The sequence below is a fragment of the Diorhabda carinulata genome, chromosome 8, assembly GCF_026250575.1.
Source record: "Diorhabda carinulata isolate Delta chromosome 8, icDioCari1.1, whole genome shotgun sequence".
NCBI classification, from domain to species: Eukaryota; Metazoa; Arthropoda; class Insecta; order Coleoptera; family Chrysomelidae; genus Diorhabda; species Diorhabda carinulata.
This window is the reverse complement of record NC_079467.1, coordinates 19842630-19859580: the sequence shown is the minus strand read 5'-3', so window position 1 is coordinate 19859580 and position 16951 is coordinate 19842630. Positions and strand designations below refer to the sequence as shown.

The window sequence follows — 16951 nt, the reverse complement described above, 5'->3', positions numbered from 1 at the left end:
TTTCAGACAATATAGAGATTAATAAAATTACATACAATGTTTTCTTTATTTATATTCTATAAAACATAATAAAAAAATTATCTCATCTTATCTAGGTACCTACATAGTGGACAAGGAATCATTGCATAGATACCTAAGAGTAGAAGTTTAACAACCTTATTTGAATGATATTCAGGAAAATGCTGCTTGGAATAAACCATTTTGAGACTGTTTCATCTCATTTTCAATATTACTCTATAAAATATCTTATACCTACAGTTCATTCTGAAAAAACAACAGTTTTTTTTTATATTGAAATATTCAAATTGTAACCACTCTTTTCTTTATCACATACATTTTCGATAAAATAATAGTGATAATCAAATTTGGCGGGTAAATGACGTGTCACTAACGTTACATGTGCTGTGGCGATGATAAAACAATGATCAGACATCCTGCCTACTCAGATTTGTAAAGGTAACTGAGCTGAGTTTTGTTGGAGTGTCCTGACATGAAAAACATTTTCGCCCCCGAAAGTGTATAAGTTGTAACACGTTGAGTAGTTTATAGAGGCGCGATTTCAATTTATGTTTCATATGCTCTTCTGCCTTTGCTTTGTCAACAACCAAAGCGCAAACGCTAAAATGAAAGTTCATGCGCTATGCACACTTGTGAGTACATCATTGTTGCCAGAACTACAATACTAAAGAGAATCTTAGGAAATTATTTAGATTCCAAAGTTATGTTTGATTTAGACTAACATTTTTAATCCTTATATAAATTTAGCTTCATTTTTTTTTTAAATCATAAAGAAAAATAACACTTTATGTCACTAATTAGATTTCATATCATGTAATTAATTACAAATACTTCACCTGCCTAGCAAAATATAAACCTTATTACAAGAATTAGGTTTATCAATTTAAACAACCGGTTAGAGAATTCCCATATGAATGAAACATTGACACTATGCGACACGTAAATTTATGTAATAAATTTTTTCCACGATTCACTATTTATTGAGTCAAGAAATTTTCCACATCTTTGACAACATTTATTTGCGTCCTTAACTCAAGTATCTTCACCGATATACAAAAACTTCCCTAATGTCTTGTACTTTTTCAATAAAGACCTATATTATGGGTGGAAAATTACACATTGCAAAAATTAATCGAATCCGTCAAAACTATTTTTCACAGAACTTTTCCAGGACCACAACTGAAACTTTTTTATTTAACTATTCTCAAGTAGTATTAAATCATTCAGTATTGAAAGAGAATTAGCAAATACAAGTTTAGATAAAGAGTTGATACTAATAAATGTAATATATTTCATATCTTTACTTGTTCGATTTTCTAATGAAACACTGATGATTTTCATAAGAAAGCTAAAAGATTGAACCATATCTTCGGTACCTATCATAGAAATAAAGAAAAATTGAAATTCAATACTGAATTGAAAGTTAATTCTTTTCAATTTTACTTATTAGTTTATATATTGTAACAACGTTAAGCTTCAAGAATTTTAATCTTCAGTATTGGTTCTGCTAGTTGCCTAACAATTTCATTATTTCTATAAACTAATATATTATCTATCGATTTTATATTACTTTCAATATCTTTAAATGAAAATGCTGAACATAGAAAATATGATAGTTATTTTGTATTTGTTACATTCGTATGCCGAAATTAAAATTTGTTTTTAAATAAAATAAATGGTATTTGGATTGTTAGGTAGTTGTTTGAATTTTGACATATTGAATGTGGCAACGTTGTTTCACAGTTGGGTCTCGGAAAATGGCGTCAGCTAAGTTTCTCGAGGAAGCTCTGAGTACAGATGTTGATGAATCGGCCGTAAGTGCGATTGTCGGTTCATTAGAGAATCAACTCGTCACATCAACACCTCCAGCGTCATCTCAGACTGGCTCAGCTATCGTGATTAATCAAAACCACGTAAACAGTGCAATATCCAACGGCGGGACAGTTGCCCCACAGAAACATGGGACTATAGCCAACGGTGACTCGATAAGTGGTGTAAATACTATAAACGCGAACGATGCAAATAAACAAGTGTCGAACAATGCTAACGCGATGATAATTGGAAGTAATGCAGGGGGGCCAGTGACAACTTCTTACGTGAACCAAAGTGTTACTGTCGATTCAAACGCCAATAAGCCTTCTGATAGTGTTAAAATAGTTTATTCACAGGGCCAAGGAAACTCAGTCATGGCTAGTTCGGGAACTATTTTACAGAATAGAGTTACATTGCCAAATGGTACCATAGGTATACCTCCACAGACAGTGCTACAAACGAATCCAACAAATGTGCAAACTATACAAAATAAACAACCTACTTTAGTTCTGAAAACCAGTGGCGCGCCGGGAACTCCTGGATTAGTGACTGTACCTATGAATGTGGCCTCATCAATGGGGCAGGCTAATAATGTAGGTAGCCCTAGCATTCAATCCCCCAATATCCTATCCAACCTCCAGGTAGTCAATGTGCGCCCTGGAGTTCCTACTCAGCAGCAGAAAGGACAACCAGCTCGTGTAGTGCTAAGTGCACCTCAGTTAGTCGGGGCCCGTCCTGGGACTCCAGTAAGTGAAAGTACAAGGCTCAAATGGGAAGGCATGCTATATCCTATGACCTTTGCTGATGAAACAAATTCAAAATCTTTGGCACAGTTATTTCATACTATTTCCAAATATAGAATTGAAATGTAGAAATGATAAATGTAATTCAAAAACAAAAGCTGTTTTGGATGTATTCTTTTTTGGAAAAATTTATTGTTATTACATTCATTAATCTATTACTATTCAAGTTGAACATTTTTTTAGGTTAGGTATAATTAATAGCTGACAAAATTGAAATACCTAATTGGAACTGCAGATTTCTTAAATGTTATAATGAATACCCCAATAATTTGGAAACAGTTAAATATTTAATTTTGATCATTTTGAATTTGTATCATTGCTTCAGCTTTATGAACTAATTGTCATTGCTTATCTAACTAGCTCTAATTCTAAAGCCTTCCTATTTGATGCAATTTAGAATTTGTGTGTTGTATTCATCACATTTTTGGCAGTACAAATATAAAAAAAAATCTATTTTCAAAGCAATTTTTCAAATTGAAGTATTTATTGAATTGAAAAATGGTAAGTTGACAGAATGCAATTTCACTTTGAAAATAAATATTTGTTTACATACAAAAACATTTCTAAATAGGTTATATTTGCTTGGATAAAAAATGGCGGCTGTGACATGCTGCTCATTTGATATTAAATTTTAGTATGAAAATTTAGTTTCAATTTAAATTTAATCATTGTAAACAAAAAATTGGCTCTAAATTTATATTTTGCTAGCAGACTATCCCATAGATGGCACTACACTATGGAAAAAATTATTATTGTATGATACTCTACATCAATAATTCTCCTTGATAAAAATTTGTTTTCTAGTAGGTTACCAATCATGCATTCTTAACAATAGTGATTTGTGATGACCCTGAAAGTAACAGACAGCAGAAAAAACAAAATTAAGATTAGGGTTATCTCATTGAAAAATAAAAGTGCCTAGAATTTAAACTTGAGAATTTGTTCATTTTTATCATTAGCCAGTAATTTTCTTTTCTCTTCTGTTTTTAATTTTTTTCTGAGGGCAAATGGCAAATTAAAATTTTTAGTGAAAATAAATTCACAATCTTTATTGGCTGTAATATTCTATGAGCAGAGTAAACTCAACAATCAAAGGTGAATGGGAAGATTATGATGAATTTAATTATTTAAAGGTTATTAGCATTAATTGATCTCCAAAATTCAAAAAATCGTGTTTTTTTAATAATCGTCTTTATTTTGAAAAAAAAAAATAAAATACCAAAAATTGACACAAGTAGATTAAAAAAATTCCTCCCGTCTCTGTGTAATTTCTGTCTTTTTACTCAAGGTATGTCGAATGTGGGCAATGGTCCAATCTTGTTGGGGGAAAGAAGTTTTGTATTTTACTATGGCATGATCTTTGTTAAATTGGAGCATGCAAACTTTAGAATATAGTATTAAGCTATAATTCCAGAGACGTGCACCTGCTTGGAAGTCAAAGAAGTCCACTGGTTGCATCTCCATACCACGATAAGAATTATCTCTATTTACTTTCAATAAACAACATACAAGTGAAATTGGAGAAAAATATTCCATTTGCCGTAAACTCCTTTCTATGCAGCTGTGCACTGCGTCTACATCTTGTATACAAGAATGACCGAAGACAAAAAATTTCTTTGTAACTTTTTCCACATTTTTGTATGTTTGTATGATCTAAGCAACTGCGTAACTGATAAAACTGTTTCTATTCTTTGGTACTCAATTATCACTCCAAACCACTAACTTTGTTATTTCAGGATGATCAGTGAAGACTTTATTTAGAATTTTATAAAATGAACTTGCAATCTCATAATTGACAATTCTGCTTCCAGATATTGTCAAGACGACGTTCCTCTACAATAGTGTGTATCGATTCTAGGAAAAGATTCAATATGGGATCATACTAATTTTACGTCTTCTTCGGCTGTAAATTGCTTCCTATGTTTCCCCTGCGTACTTGTTTGAGGTGTGCCACACGATAATTTTCCCTTATGTACTGTGTATATTGTTTTTGACTTATACACAAAGTGCTACAGTAGAAAACCTTACATACTTGAATCTTTGTAGAATTTACTTAAAAAAAATATTTGTAAGATGTATGTCTTCAAGAATTTGTTTCATTCTTCTCTTTTCTTTGTCGTTCAGACTCATACATTTCAGTCATAGAAAGTAAAAACATGCGTTTCTCATGAGAAGTGAGACTGTAATATTGCTTGAACAGAATTTGTCTATCTGTTTCAGTTATTTTTTTACTACACTTATTAATACAATCTTTCTTAGTGGTTAAATTACGAGTGGGTACAAGTTTTTTCCTTACAGATGAATACTCCAAGCCACTGTTATAATTCTGTTTCCAGATAGTGCTCGCCCATTCAGTTACACGTCCTTGACGAATTTTTGTCGCTGCTTTCTTTTCTTTGTTTTTGCCAACGTTCTGGTTCGACTCTGTTATCATTTTGGTTACTATTAACATATTCATTGGTCAAGTTGTTTCCGTCACTACTTGTTTGATTTAGATTTTTTGAATTATCATCCATAGGTAAATATAGAAAAATGACTTGGCTTACCCCCAAATTATAATTTTTTTAGTGCAAATACTTGAGAGCCAGTATCACAAAACATGTATGGCAATTAAATTTTATGTAGATAAAGATAATAAACATAATTAACACTTCTAGTCAATTTAAAATAAAATTTGCTAAAGTCTAATAGTAAAAATAGTGCACATTATTTGATTGAAACTTCCAATCCATGTAAAAATCTATTAGTGATGTCAAATGGGGTGAAACTTTTGAATCTATGTGAAATAATAGACTGACACTAGGTTTTTGGCCATATATATTTCATTGTAAGATTTAATTAAATATTATTTATTACTCATATGAAACAAACACATACTATTGTGGGTCCAAAAAAAATACAGTAAAGGGAAGAATTTTTAATGTAATGATAAAATAATAGCTACTTAATATGTTCAATTAATAATATTTATCAGTCACCAGGTAACATAAAAAATAGGCTATAACATACCATCAAAAGATTTGAGTCATCAATAGAATCACAGTTATAAAGCATAACTAAATAATTTTTATTAAGCATAATTGATGAATTAATTCTTATATGTATTTCAAAATTTGATAGTATTCCTAATGAAAAGTACACCTTTATTTAAATTTTTTAAATAAAGTACTGTGCACACCCTTTTTTAAAATTTTGTAAGTGGAATAGAAAGATGATTTAGTGAAAATGGTCATATGAGAAACAAATACTCATCAACCAACTGCCCTTAATGTAGACATTACATTTATTATACTATCTGTTCCGAATAAAATTAATCAATAGAGTGAATTCTTCAACCACACATATTGCCTCTTTTCAAACTCATAATTCTCTAGAAACATATTGTTTTCTGATGAAACTATGTTTATGATAACTGGTGACATAAATTGACAAAATTTTTGGACAGCTATATTGTGGGAAATCAAGTTATGGACTTGCTCAAATAGACAGTTTCAACAAGATGTGGGCTTCCTCCTTTCGAAAGATCTGAAGTATCCTGATATAGTATTCCCAACAAATGGGACAACATATAACTAATGAGTGTTTACTTTTTAAATTTCAATTCGAAATGATAATCTTTTTCCAATTACATTTTAACACATTTGCATCTTTCTTAAAAAAAAAAAATAATTTTAATGATCTATTACATGTATATCAGACGTACATTTTTCTATTTAATTATTGATCTTTTCATATTATACTGATGTTTATATTATTATACTGAAAACTGTTGGAAACCATATTATCAGTTCTTAACTTGGGAGTATGTTGAAGGTTCTGTAGAGAAAAATGAAAAAAAAAGTACTTATAGAACAAATTATATTCAATTATTATTTCTTGTACTGTCAAATGAGTGTAATTAGTAAAATTGGTTATCTAGGTACCTATTGTCATTTGTTTTTTTATAAGTATCAGTTGGAAATATTTTGTACACTGCTGGTTGTATTGTTTTCTTTGTTTATTATTGTATCTACTAATGGTTTGGTTGTTAAAAAAGTGGCAATATGTTTGTTTTTGCATGCACATTACTAATATAACGAATTTATAACTAATATTTTTATACCTTACCTATAGTAACAGTGCTGCTTATTTTGTTAAATTTTATACCACATCAATATGAATTAAATTCTCAATAAAACTGAGTGTATTTCAAAAATTAATTACTGTTTGACTATAATTGTTAAACATTTCAAATGGTATATATATATATATATATATATATATATATATATATATATATATATATATATATATATATATATATATATATATATATATAAAACTTTATTGTTCAAATAGCAATCCTAATACTTCTAACTTTAATGAACGTACTACTCTTTTTAAATTTCAATCAATGCAAATCAAATATATAAATTGGAATAACGTTTTTGCCTAGTTTATGAAAGTGGCTGTTGTGAGATTGTGGCAGTGAAACACCATAGTTTACTTGTATTCCATGCTTTCAAATAACTATGTATAAATCATCAGAGAATGAAATGGTCGAAAGTTATTAAAAATTTGAAAATTACTTGAATTTTACATTAATTAATACAGATTGCGTTATTACTTCACAAGGAAATATTAAATTCATCTGGTTCATCAAACAACCCTCAAAATGACAGTAGCTATAAATATGGCGTTTGTTGATTTTTCTTGCTATTCCTATCTTTTTTGAATTCCAAATTCTGAATCTAGATATATGAATATGCCTGTGTGTATTTATTTGCTATTAATAAGTTCACTGTTTCTTGTGCTTGGTAGCTTTTTGCTTTATTATTAGGACTGGTTTTCAATGAAATAAAAATGTTCTAAATAAGTGTTAACATTTTGGAATGTATCTGTTAACTTATTTTTTTCTTTACACTTATTTTGTTCACTACTAAATTTTTATTTATTGCATGTGAAAAAAATATTACAAACTAAAAGAATAATTAGTAAAAAACCAGCCCTAATTGATGTATGCTTCTGCAACTCTGATTACCCGTAGATTGTTGCTACGTTTCAGAGTCTGTTTTGGGCCCCAGTGTTTGTCTAAAAGGTGTGTATGTCCATGTTTTAGCAATTAACCTTACAAAGTTTTCACGGTTTACAACCCGGCCAGCAGGGTGCGTTGCTGCTCAAGACTGAAAATGGACAGTACCAGCTACTGAGGGTGGGACCTGCTCCTCCAACGGGTATTAATTCTTCACAAGCTGGAGGGCAACAGGTTACCTTCCGAATGCAGACTGTTCAATCAGTAAGTATTTTATATTATACTAATAAACATAAACAAAAATTTTAGCCGACTCAAACAGTGTCAAATTGCAAAGGAAACAATGATTGACAATGGGGATACAACCAGTACTCAAAGGGTGTTCATCTGATTGTTTTGACTTTTTATGTATAATGCCTACAGTGAAAATTACTAAAGTTGTACTCTAACCTATGTTCCAATTGATTTCACCTTTTCCATCCCCTGTTAATTTATTTTTTCTCTTGTCATCTTATTAATTCTTATAATATTTGAATATGATCTACCATTTTATTTCTCCTTTCAATTAATAAACATATTTCTCAAAATTATTTTTCACATTTTGTTATTACCTTTATCCATCCAAAGTTTTGTCAGAAGCTTATATATAAATCACAATAAAAGAGAAAAATTTGCTTTGTAATGTATAGGAGCCATCGTTTCCAAAGAATCCGAGTTTATGGAAGCTAAGTTGAATTATACTCAAACTTGAAGCTTACAATGTCGAGATAGAAAACTTTGTCAATGATCAGAGAGACTTAACACTATAAAGTCCTTTCAATGGCAAGTTATATACTAAGTTCATAGTAGTGCAACACATTTTCATTTGTTGATAATCTACAGCCAATTTTTAAATCTTCAAGATACTGCTAACTGATGAAAAGTCATAAAATCAAATTAATTTTATTGCTTTATTCCCCATAAAATGTTAAATCTAAGTACTTACTTTTTGCTCATACAATTATATCATATTGGTATGTACGAGAAAATTTGTTGCTAATAAGTTGTCATAGGAATAATTTCATTGCCACAGTCGATTACTCAGAATACGACATTTTAGCCTAAAATTGCTACAATTCTGCAAATATAATAATTCCTAATCAGTTTATTTAAAAATATTGCTTGCTGAATAGCGGCTAAAAAAATTTGTTGTGTTAGAAGAAGTGGTTCTCATTTTTTCAAAATGTTACAAAATTCATTATTTGTTAACTAATTATCAGCTTAGTTCGATTTTGCTGACTTTTCACTGCTAACTTTTTATCTTGATCCTGTTATGTGGTAAAATATATTTTGTGATTAATTTACTTTTTAATATCTCAGAGTACTACAGCTACGAATCCTATACAAACTGGTGCAACCACAACAGTAACGTCGACACCTCAACCTGTTGTTCAGCAGGGACAAGTGCAAGTACAGGTTCAGGTGAGTTGAATATACTTCATATTTAACAGATGATATGCTGTGGATGGATAACTTCTCTTAAAGATTCTTCACTGGACGAGAAGAATTTAACGCCTATTTCCACCATATGGGAATCATCAAGCTAGACGAGCAAATAGAAAACAGAGGGGAAATATCTGGGACTTACACTAGATAGAAAGATAGAAAATTAAAGAGATAATCACTAAAGCCACAAAAGCCCCGATGATGTGCTTCGTAGGGAAGAATTGGGATTGTAACCCAAAGATCCTACTGTGGATGTACATGGCAATTATGAGACCAATCATCACAAAGGGGGTTTGGGGTACTAGAACTAGTCTGAATACCACGGGGAACAATCTCTCAAAGGTATAAAGACTGGCTTGCTTATGTGCAATCGGGGCCATGAAATCATGCAACTGCATTAGAAGTGATACTAAATATCCCAGCTCTCCACAGAGTACTGGAAAGCGTGGCAGAGAAAATATCACATAGAATGTTCTGAGACTAAATCAACTAAGAATAACCTTCCCTAAATAAAGACCAAATCTGGGACATGCCCCAGGATAATGTATCGAAAAAGTTTAGTTTTGAGAGTGAATTTATTTATACTATTTATCTTAGTTTAATTATTTCTAATTTTCAGAGACCTGCTAATGATAATACCAAAGAAAAATGTAGAAAATTTTTGGCAAACCTTTTAGAACTTTCAAGTAGAGAACCAAAATCAGTTGAGAGAAATGTCCGGCAACTGATTCAAGAACTCATAGACAACAAAGTGGAACCTGAAGATTTTTGTGACAAGCTCGAAAGATTATTGAATGCATCTCCCCAACCGTGCCTAATTGGATTTCTTAAGGTGAGTAAATAATCAATGTTTATTTTAACTTGGTATTAGATTTTTAGACTTTTTTATTCAAATTTTGCTGAGATTCTACTAAACTGCAGATTTATGAAGACCTTTTGTTGCTACTATACTAAAATTAGTTCAGTGTCTACGAAAAGGTACAGTCTTCATAGTAGTAGTATTGAGACAGTGCCTCAATTGTCTAAGAGAAAATATTCGAGAATAGAGTTTTGAGCACACTTATGTGACTTGTCCAGCGTAATTTCGCATTAGGTGTGAAGCCCAATCAATTTTATCAATTATTTTCTTTATTGTAACTTTGATAGTAACCATAATCTTGTCATTAACAGAAGTAAAAAATCTATTAATTTCTTTAGCAGATGAAGAAGAATTTATGTAAATTTTCTTTGATTGTCCAATTTATTTCATTTTATTATTTTCATATTTATAAAGTCATTTACTACAGAAATATATATAAAATATGATTAAAGAAGTAAAGAATATGTTCTCAATATATTACCTTATCTGCTTTTTCAAATTTGTATAATATACTATTGACACTCATGAAAAAATTACATCATGTTACTTATGGAATTAGTTATTATCAGTTTGACAGTAATTATATTTGGTAATATGTTTGATGTTTATTTAGGTCAATTTTATGCTGAAATGAGATATAAAGTGAAATGTTAGAGAATAATTTACATATTGAATGATATCAACTGATTTTCAGGTTAGGCATAAATGATGCTGTACTAAAACATTAATTGAAATGAAACTATAATGAAATCATTATGATTTATTGTTTCATCCGTGAGTCATAAAGTAGTATTAACCTAATAGGCTAAGACAGAACCCCTTATATTCACCTTTTATTTACTTTTCTATTTGAAATTGTTATTCCAAGAAAGATGAAATGATGGTTTGAATAATATTATAATAATATAATTATTTCCCTATGAGATTTTAGGATAAATTTAAGTTTTATTTTATTTATATCAATCAAAATTGAATTTTTTTTAACGAGTTATAATAATTTTTATGCTTTGATATGTAAATTGGTCATTGAAATTTCATTTCTTACTATTAGAAACATATGTTTATTGGAAAGATTATTATCTGCATAAAATATTGAAAATATACTGATTTCTTATAGAAAAGTCTCCCTCTTCTTCGGCACTCACTAGCTACACAGGAGCTTAGTATAGATGGGATTCGACCTCCGCCATCGAATGTAGTTTACTCGATAGCGGGGGCCACCCCAACAGTGCAGACCATCAGACCAGCCGGTTTACAGCCTAATCATGTAAGAATAGTCGCACCTGGTACCACGGTAGTTCGACCTGGCCAAGTTATTCAACAACGTGTTGTAACTCCTCTTAGAACACCTGTACAGCAGACAAGGATGGTAACATCCATACGACAACCAACAATACCTAATAATGTTATAGTCTCAACGTCTCAACCTCCAGCTCTTCATCCTGTTTATCCAAATGGACAGCAGGTTAGGAGTACATTGATACGACAACCTGTTCAAGTAAGTTACATCCTATAACTTTTCCTAGTTATAGTTACTTGATTAACATTTATAAACTTTAATATATTGAAGCATTTTCACTATTTTAATCTTATATATACGAGGTGTGTGGCAAAAGTAAGAGATTGGCAAAACCCTGGGCGATTTGGGAATATTGTGTTCACCAGACTTATGAATAGAGTCTATGGGAAATAGAATAGTAGAATCCACTCTGGGACAAGGATTTCCTAAAATGAAGAGCTGCAATAACTAGTTGAACACTTCTAGCGCTGCTACTGAGAGTGGAAACAATAACTTCTCCGGCATATAGCTGCCCAAGAGAACTAATTCGAGAAATAAAAGCTTTGGTATATGAATCTCATTAGTTTTCTCATACACCTCGTATTTTACTGGATTAAGAAATGAAATAAGTTCAATAATGACTTGTGTTTATTTTAAATTAGGTAAGAACCTTAGCTTCAGGTCAAATCAGACAGCAAGTACCAGTTCGAACGGCATTCCCTGCCCAAAAACAAATCGGTACAATAAAGCAACAGGGGTCAAAACCAACAGTGCCTTCCACATTAAAACCACTAGCCAAAGACAAAGAAAAGAAGACATTTTCTTCTGCTTATACTGGAGATGACGACATTAACGATGTTGCTGCTATGGGTGGTGTTAATCTCGCTGAAGAAACGCAAAAAATTCTTGGGTCAACGGAATTCGTGGGAACTCAAATTAGGTCATGTAAAGAAGAAGTTATGTGTTCAATGCCGCCATTACAGCATAGGATTCGACAAGCAATGGCAAGGCATGGATTAGAAGAGCCTAGTACGGATGTTGCGGCATGTATATCACATGCAGCACAAGAAAGGCTAAGAGATCTCATAGAAAAATTATCAGTTATAACTGAACATAGATTGGATAATATCAAGACAAATCAACGATATGAAGTAACAAATGACATTAAAGGTAATACTCTATTTTTTAAACATAAAATTTCAAGTTCTGTAAGCTGATAAAAAATTAAAAAAAAGTTAGCCCAGCCATTTACGAAATTTCCAAAAACATAGGGTTCAATTGTGATGGCTTTGTGCTACTAGAGAAAAATTGATTAAATATCAATTGAATAACTCTTAGAAATGTAATTTGAATCGTGCATAATTTCTTATAGAGAATTTTATCGGGTTATCAACCACACATATAATTTTTTTTTCAGTGTTTAAGCAAAATATTAATCTGCTTATAGAAAAAAAAATCTCACCTAGTTTGAGCTCTTAATATCAAGTACTTCAATTTGAATTTTTTCTTTCAAATTTCTAATACTCACTTTTTACAATTTTTTACAAACATTTTTTTCCAAAAACTGTACATTAACGACTCGTATTGTTAAATCAGTCCAAGTTACACAAAAAAACTCTAAAGCAATTTCTAAGATCATAAAATTCCTCGTAAAGTCCATTAAACTGATTTGCATTATTGTAAAAAGTGAGGAAGTAAGAAATTTGAAAAAAAAATTCTATATTCAAATTGTCAGTACTTAAAATTGATATCAAGAATTCTTTTTTTTTTTTCTTTACTCGTATATAGATTAATAGTTCCAGTCAGAATACCAAAAACGTTTTAATGATATTTTCATGTGAACGTTTTTATAGATGCAATGAGTTTTTATAGGCATTAAAAAACTTAATTCAAATCCGTTCAGCATTTTTTATGTACTTTGGTAACAAATATCCATATTTTCATATCTGCAATAGAATTATCGAATAAAAAACCTTATTTTTAGGTCAGTTAAAGTTTTTAGAAGATTTGGACAAAGCAGAAAGGAAACGACACGAAGAAATGGAGCGGGAGGTATTATTAAGGGCGGCGAAGAGTCGATCACGAACTGAGGATCCCGAACAGGCTAAATTGAAAGCTAAAGCCAAAGAAATGCAAAGAGTAGAAATGGAAGAATTGAGGCAGCGAGAAGCGAATGCCACTGCCTTACAGGCTATTGGACCTAGAAAAAAGCCTAGATTAGATGGAGAAATTACTAATTCAAATCAGGTAACTAGTTGATCGTCCTCATTGCCACTTCTTTCTTATATGTTCTTTATATGTTTTTTTGATTATTTTTTGTTTTGTCTTTTTTATACATTATCACTATTGGGCCTTTCCATTTTTTGTTTTTTATGTGTTTCACAATATATAATAAAACAAATTCGTTCAATAAAGAATATGAAAGAAATTTTATACGTTAATGTGTGTCTAAGGAACACTTGGAGTCAATTAACTATGATGTGGGTCCCTATTAGGATCGTATATCAAAAATCTTAAAGAATACAATAATCCTTAAGTTAGGTAGCTAAATTTATGGATACATTACAGTCACATTAATAAAAGACAAAGATTCGGTAATTCTAGACGTAAAGTTAATGGGTTTGTATCACCCAACCAGATGATGAACAGATCCTGATGGTTCCCATCAGTAAATGAGTCAATTTACGTGCAAGAGGTTGTATCTCTGTCTGGATTACAATGTTCATAGAAATAACTCTCTAAGGATGACCAATATTATAGTTATTTATGTTCTACCCACTATATGAGTAATTACAATTGGCATATGTAATTAAAATATCTATTTTTTATTTATTTGAGGAAAAAGATAGTAATTAGATTAACTAATATTATTTTCTAGTCAAACTCCAGTGGTGTAGGAAGTGGCACCCGAGGTCAGCTCCCATTGCGACAGCGCATGAAGAAAGTAACGTTGCGCGACGTCCAGTTCCTGTTTGAGACAGAAAAAGACCTCTGCAAGAGTAAGATCTTGTATAAGTCGTACCTTAAGTGATGCTCGCTTTTTCTCGTCAGTGTTGTGATATGTATATATATCTTAGGACCTTATTAATAGGCCAAACTCTCTCTTTTCGAATTCAGACATTTATTGATCGGGGGAACGTACGATGATGATCTTTTTGTAGTTGTTTTTTGTTTTATTTTAATAAAGGTAAAGCGGAAGAATATGCAGCTTCTTTAAGCAAGTGATATTAGGTGATATGTTAACCTTTTTGATAACATTATATGCTAGAATCTGAGATAAATGTTAAAAAAATACACTTGTGTCATTTTTATTTGAACATCCATTACTGACTGTTGTTTTAGATGTTTTTTTTTCGTAAGATAATTTGAAATATGGACATTTTTACAATTATTATTTTGTTAATTGATAGCAGGAATGGTGTTAAATAATTTTGTTCTACCACTAATTATCTAAATAATCAATAATCTTCAAATACTAGAAATGTAGACAATATCACAGACTATTGAAAAAAATGGAAAACCAATATACAATATTGAAAATAACCATGGCTTAGGAAAATATTTATTTTGCATTGGAAATAAGATATTGATGTAAAAGTCACATGAAAGACACAATCAAGTACTGAATATTTGAAAGACACAATCAAGTACTGAATATTTGAAATGACATTGTCAAATATTTACTTGATTTATTTTCTGCTTCAATTACTATACAAATAACTTTTGGGCATGGAAAATGTTAATTACTCATGTAATTACTACTTTTTTTCAAATATTACAATTGTCAATTCATTTTTTCATCAAAGCTTCTTTCGAATAGTCTTTTCATAATTATGATTTACTAATGTTGAATTTCCTTGTACCTTGGCTTGAATCAAATTTATATTTTTTAGTCTGTTTTTTTGCACGAGATACTGTCTCTGCATTGAACATATTCCAGAGTTATAGTATAGTTATAATACCTGAATGAACAAAAAGTATGTTTAATTAGGTTTATTACTTGTAAAGGTCTTAATTTCTTTTTCCATGTATCTACATGACATTGTCAAAAAACCCAACAAAACTGATTGTTTTAATTATTACAAAAATTCTTTGTCCAAAAAAATGACACAAGCTGTTTTTATTGACTACTAGCAAAATATTACACTGTTTCAACTAAAAAATAATTTGGGCCATGATTGTACATTATCAATGTAGTTAAATATAGGTGATAACAGACTTGGAATAGTGGATGTTGAGGAAATTTTTGGGATAAACTTTGTGTTATTGCAATGGTTGGGATTATTAGTTCATTTTTATTAAAAAAAAACTTCATCCTTCATATTTTTAAAAGTGATTATTCATAAAAATAATTGTATAAGGCTTACACAAGCTAACTAAATAGTTTTTTAACAACTATCTGAAAGATATCTAGAAATTTTTGGTGGCCAGCTCTCTATCATATGGTTTGAGACATTATTTTAAATTGAATTCCATTAGAATCTCACCTTTTCTCCATGGCATCTTATTAAAAATGCAAATATGAAAACTTCCCAAGAAAGAAATCTTGTTTTCATAGAAATATTTGACTATTTTAATTGTTGATGTATAAAAGTTACAATTGTAAAACTATTATAACTGCTCACCGTTCTCTTCTAAAATAATATTGAGTTGCAAATAGGAATGGTAATGGGCATATGAAATTAGATTTCTAACACCCATTATACCCTGTTCTCATAAATGATTTACAGTATTCTCAAATTGTCATTTGTCACTCTTGAAAACAATGTTACAAGATATTGTAAAAAATAATCTTATTTTTAGTATGTCATTTGTTACGCCATGCTTAGTCAAAGTAATAAATTGTCATTTTATGTTACAGTTAAAACCCGTTTTCAGTTAATTCTAGTTTTTGACAAGGGAAAATTAGTTTTCACAAACCCATTCCATTAAAACTTGTTTCCACTAGTCAAAACTAGTGTTGACTAGTACTCTCAGCGTTAAAACTAATTTTTTTCACATTTTTCACTATGAAATACTATTACTAGTTTTTTCTCATCTAATATAATTTTCAGTTGAAACTAGCTTTCATTGGGGGGTTCTACTAATGGAAAACAGTGTTTCCAGTTAAAAAATTTATTGTTTTAAAATTTTATTCTAGTAGAACACTGAAAAGTCAGAATTTTTAAAATAAACTTTCGTGGCATATTTTTTTTTGGTACAAAATTCGATTAGAAACAGAATATTTTTTCCAGGAGCATCTTACGAAACCTTGCCATCCACCTGAACCTGTGGATGATTTTTCAGTAGCAATGCTAAGGGATAAAATTGTATCTGGGACTCTAACCAATGAATTTAGACCTATAATATAATAATAATACGGACTATAAAATTTTATTTCAATAATTTCAATTTCAATAATCTATATAGAAAAATAAAACAAGAGCTCAAGGATAATAAAGGCAAAGAGAATAAAATAGTCAAATGATCGTATGGACAAGTTGGAAAATGGTGATGAAAATAATATAAAATTAACAAACTTAAACACAATAAAACAGGAGGAATAAACGAAATAGTAAATGAACTAATAAAATATTGGGGAGTTAAAATATATTCAAGATGATAGAAAGAGTATGGGAAACAGAAGCAATGCTAAGAGAGTGGTCTACTGGATTGATTATACCAATAATGAAGGGAGTAAATTC

The 16951-nt window shown here is 30.4% G+C and overlaps 1 protein-coding gene across 6 annotated transcripts; it reads left to right on the top strand.

Moving 5' to 3' along the window:
- The first annotated feature begins 623 nt into the window (after positions 1-623).
- LOC130897342 (transcription initiation factor TFIID subunit 4) lies at positions 624-16667 on the top strand. 6 transcript variants are annotated; one of them, XM_057806152.1, is made up of 9 exons: positions 624-650; positions 1762-2423; positions 7777-7908; positions 9004-9105; positions 9749-9961; positions 11106-11486; positions 11930-12437; positions 13252-13514; positions 14146-16667. In XM_057806152.1, exons 1-9 carry the CDS (start codon positions 641-643, stop codon positions 14296-14298), a joined length of 2424 nt encoding a protein of 807 aa, XP_057662135.1. In that variant the 5' UTR covers positions 624-640; the 3' UTR covers positions 14299-16667. The 6 variants fall into 6 exon arrangements, with proteins under 6 accessions (XP_057662135.1, XP_057662134.1, XP_057662133.1 ...); XM_057806151.1 differs by having other exon boundaries at positions 7774-7908; XM_057806150.1 differs by having other exon boundaries at positions 7732-7908.
- The last annotated feature ends 284 nt before the right edge of the window (positions 16668-16951 follow it).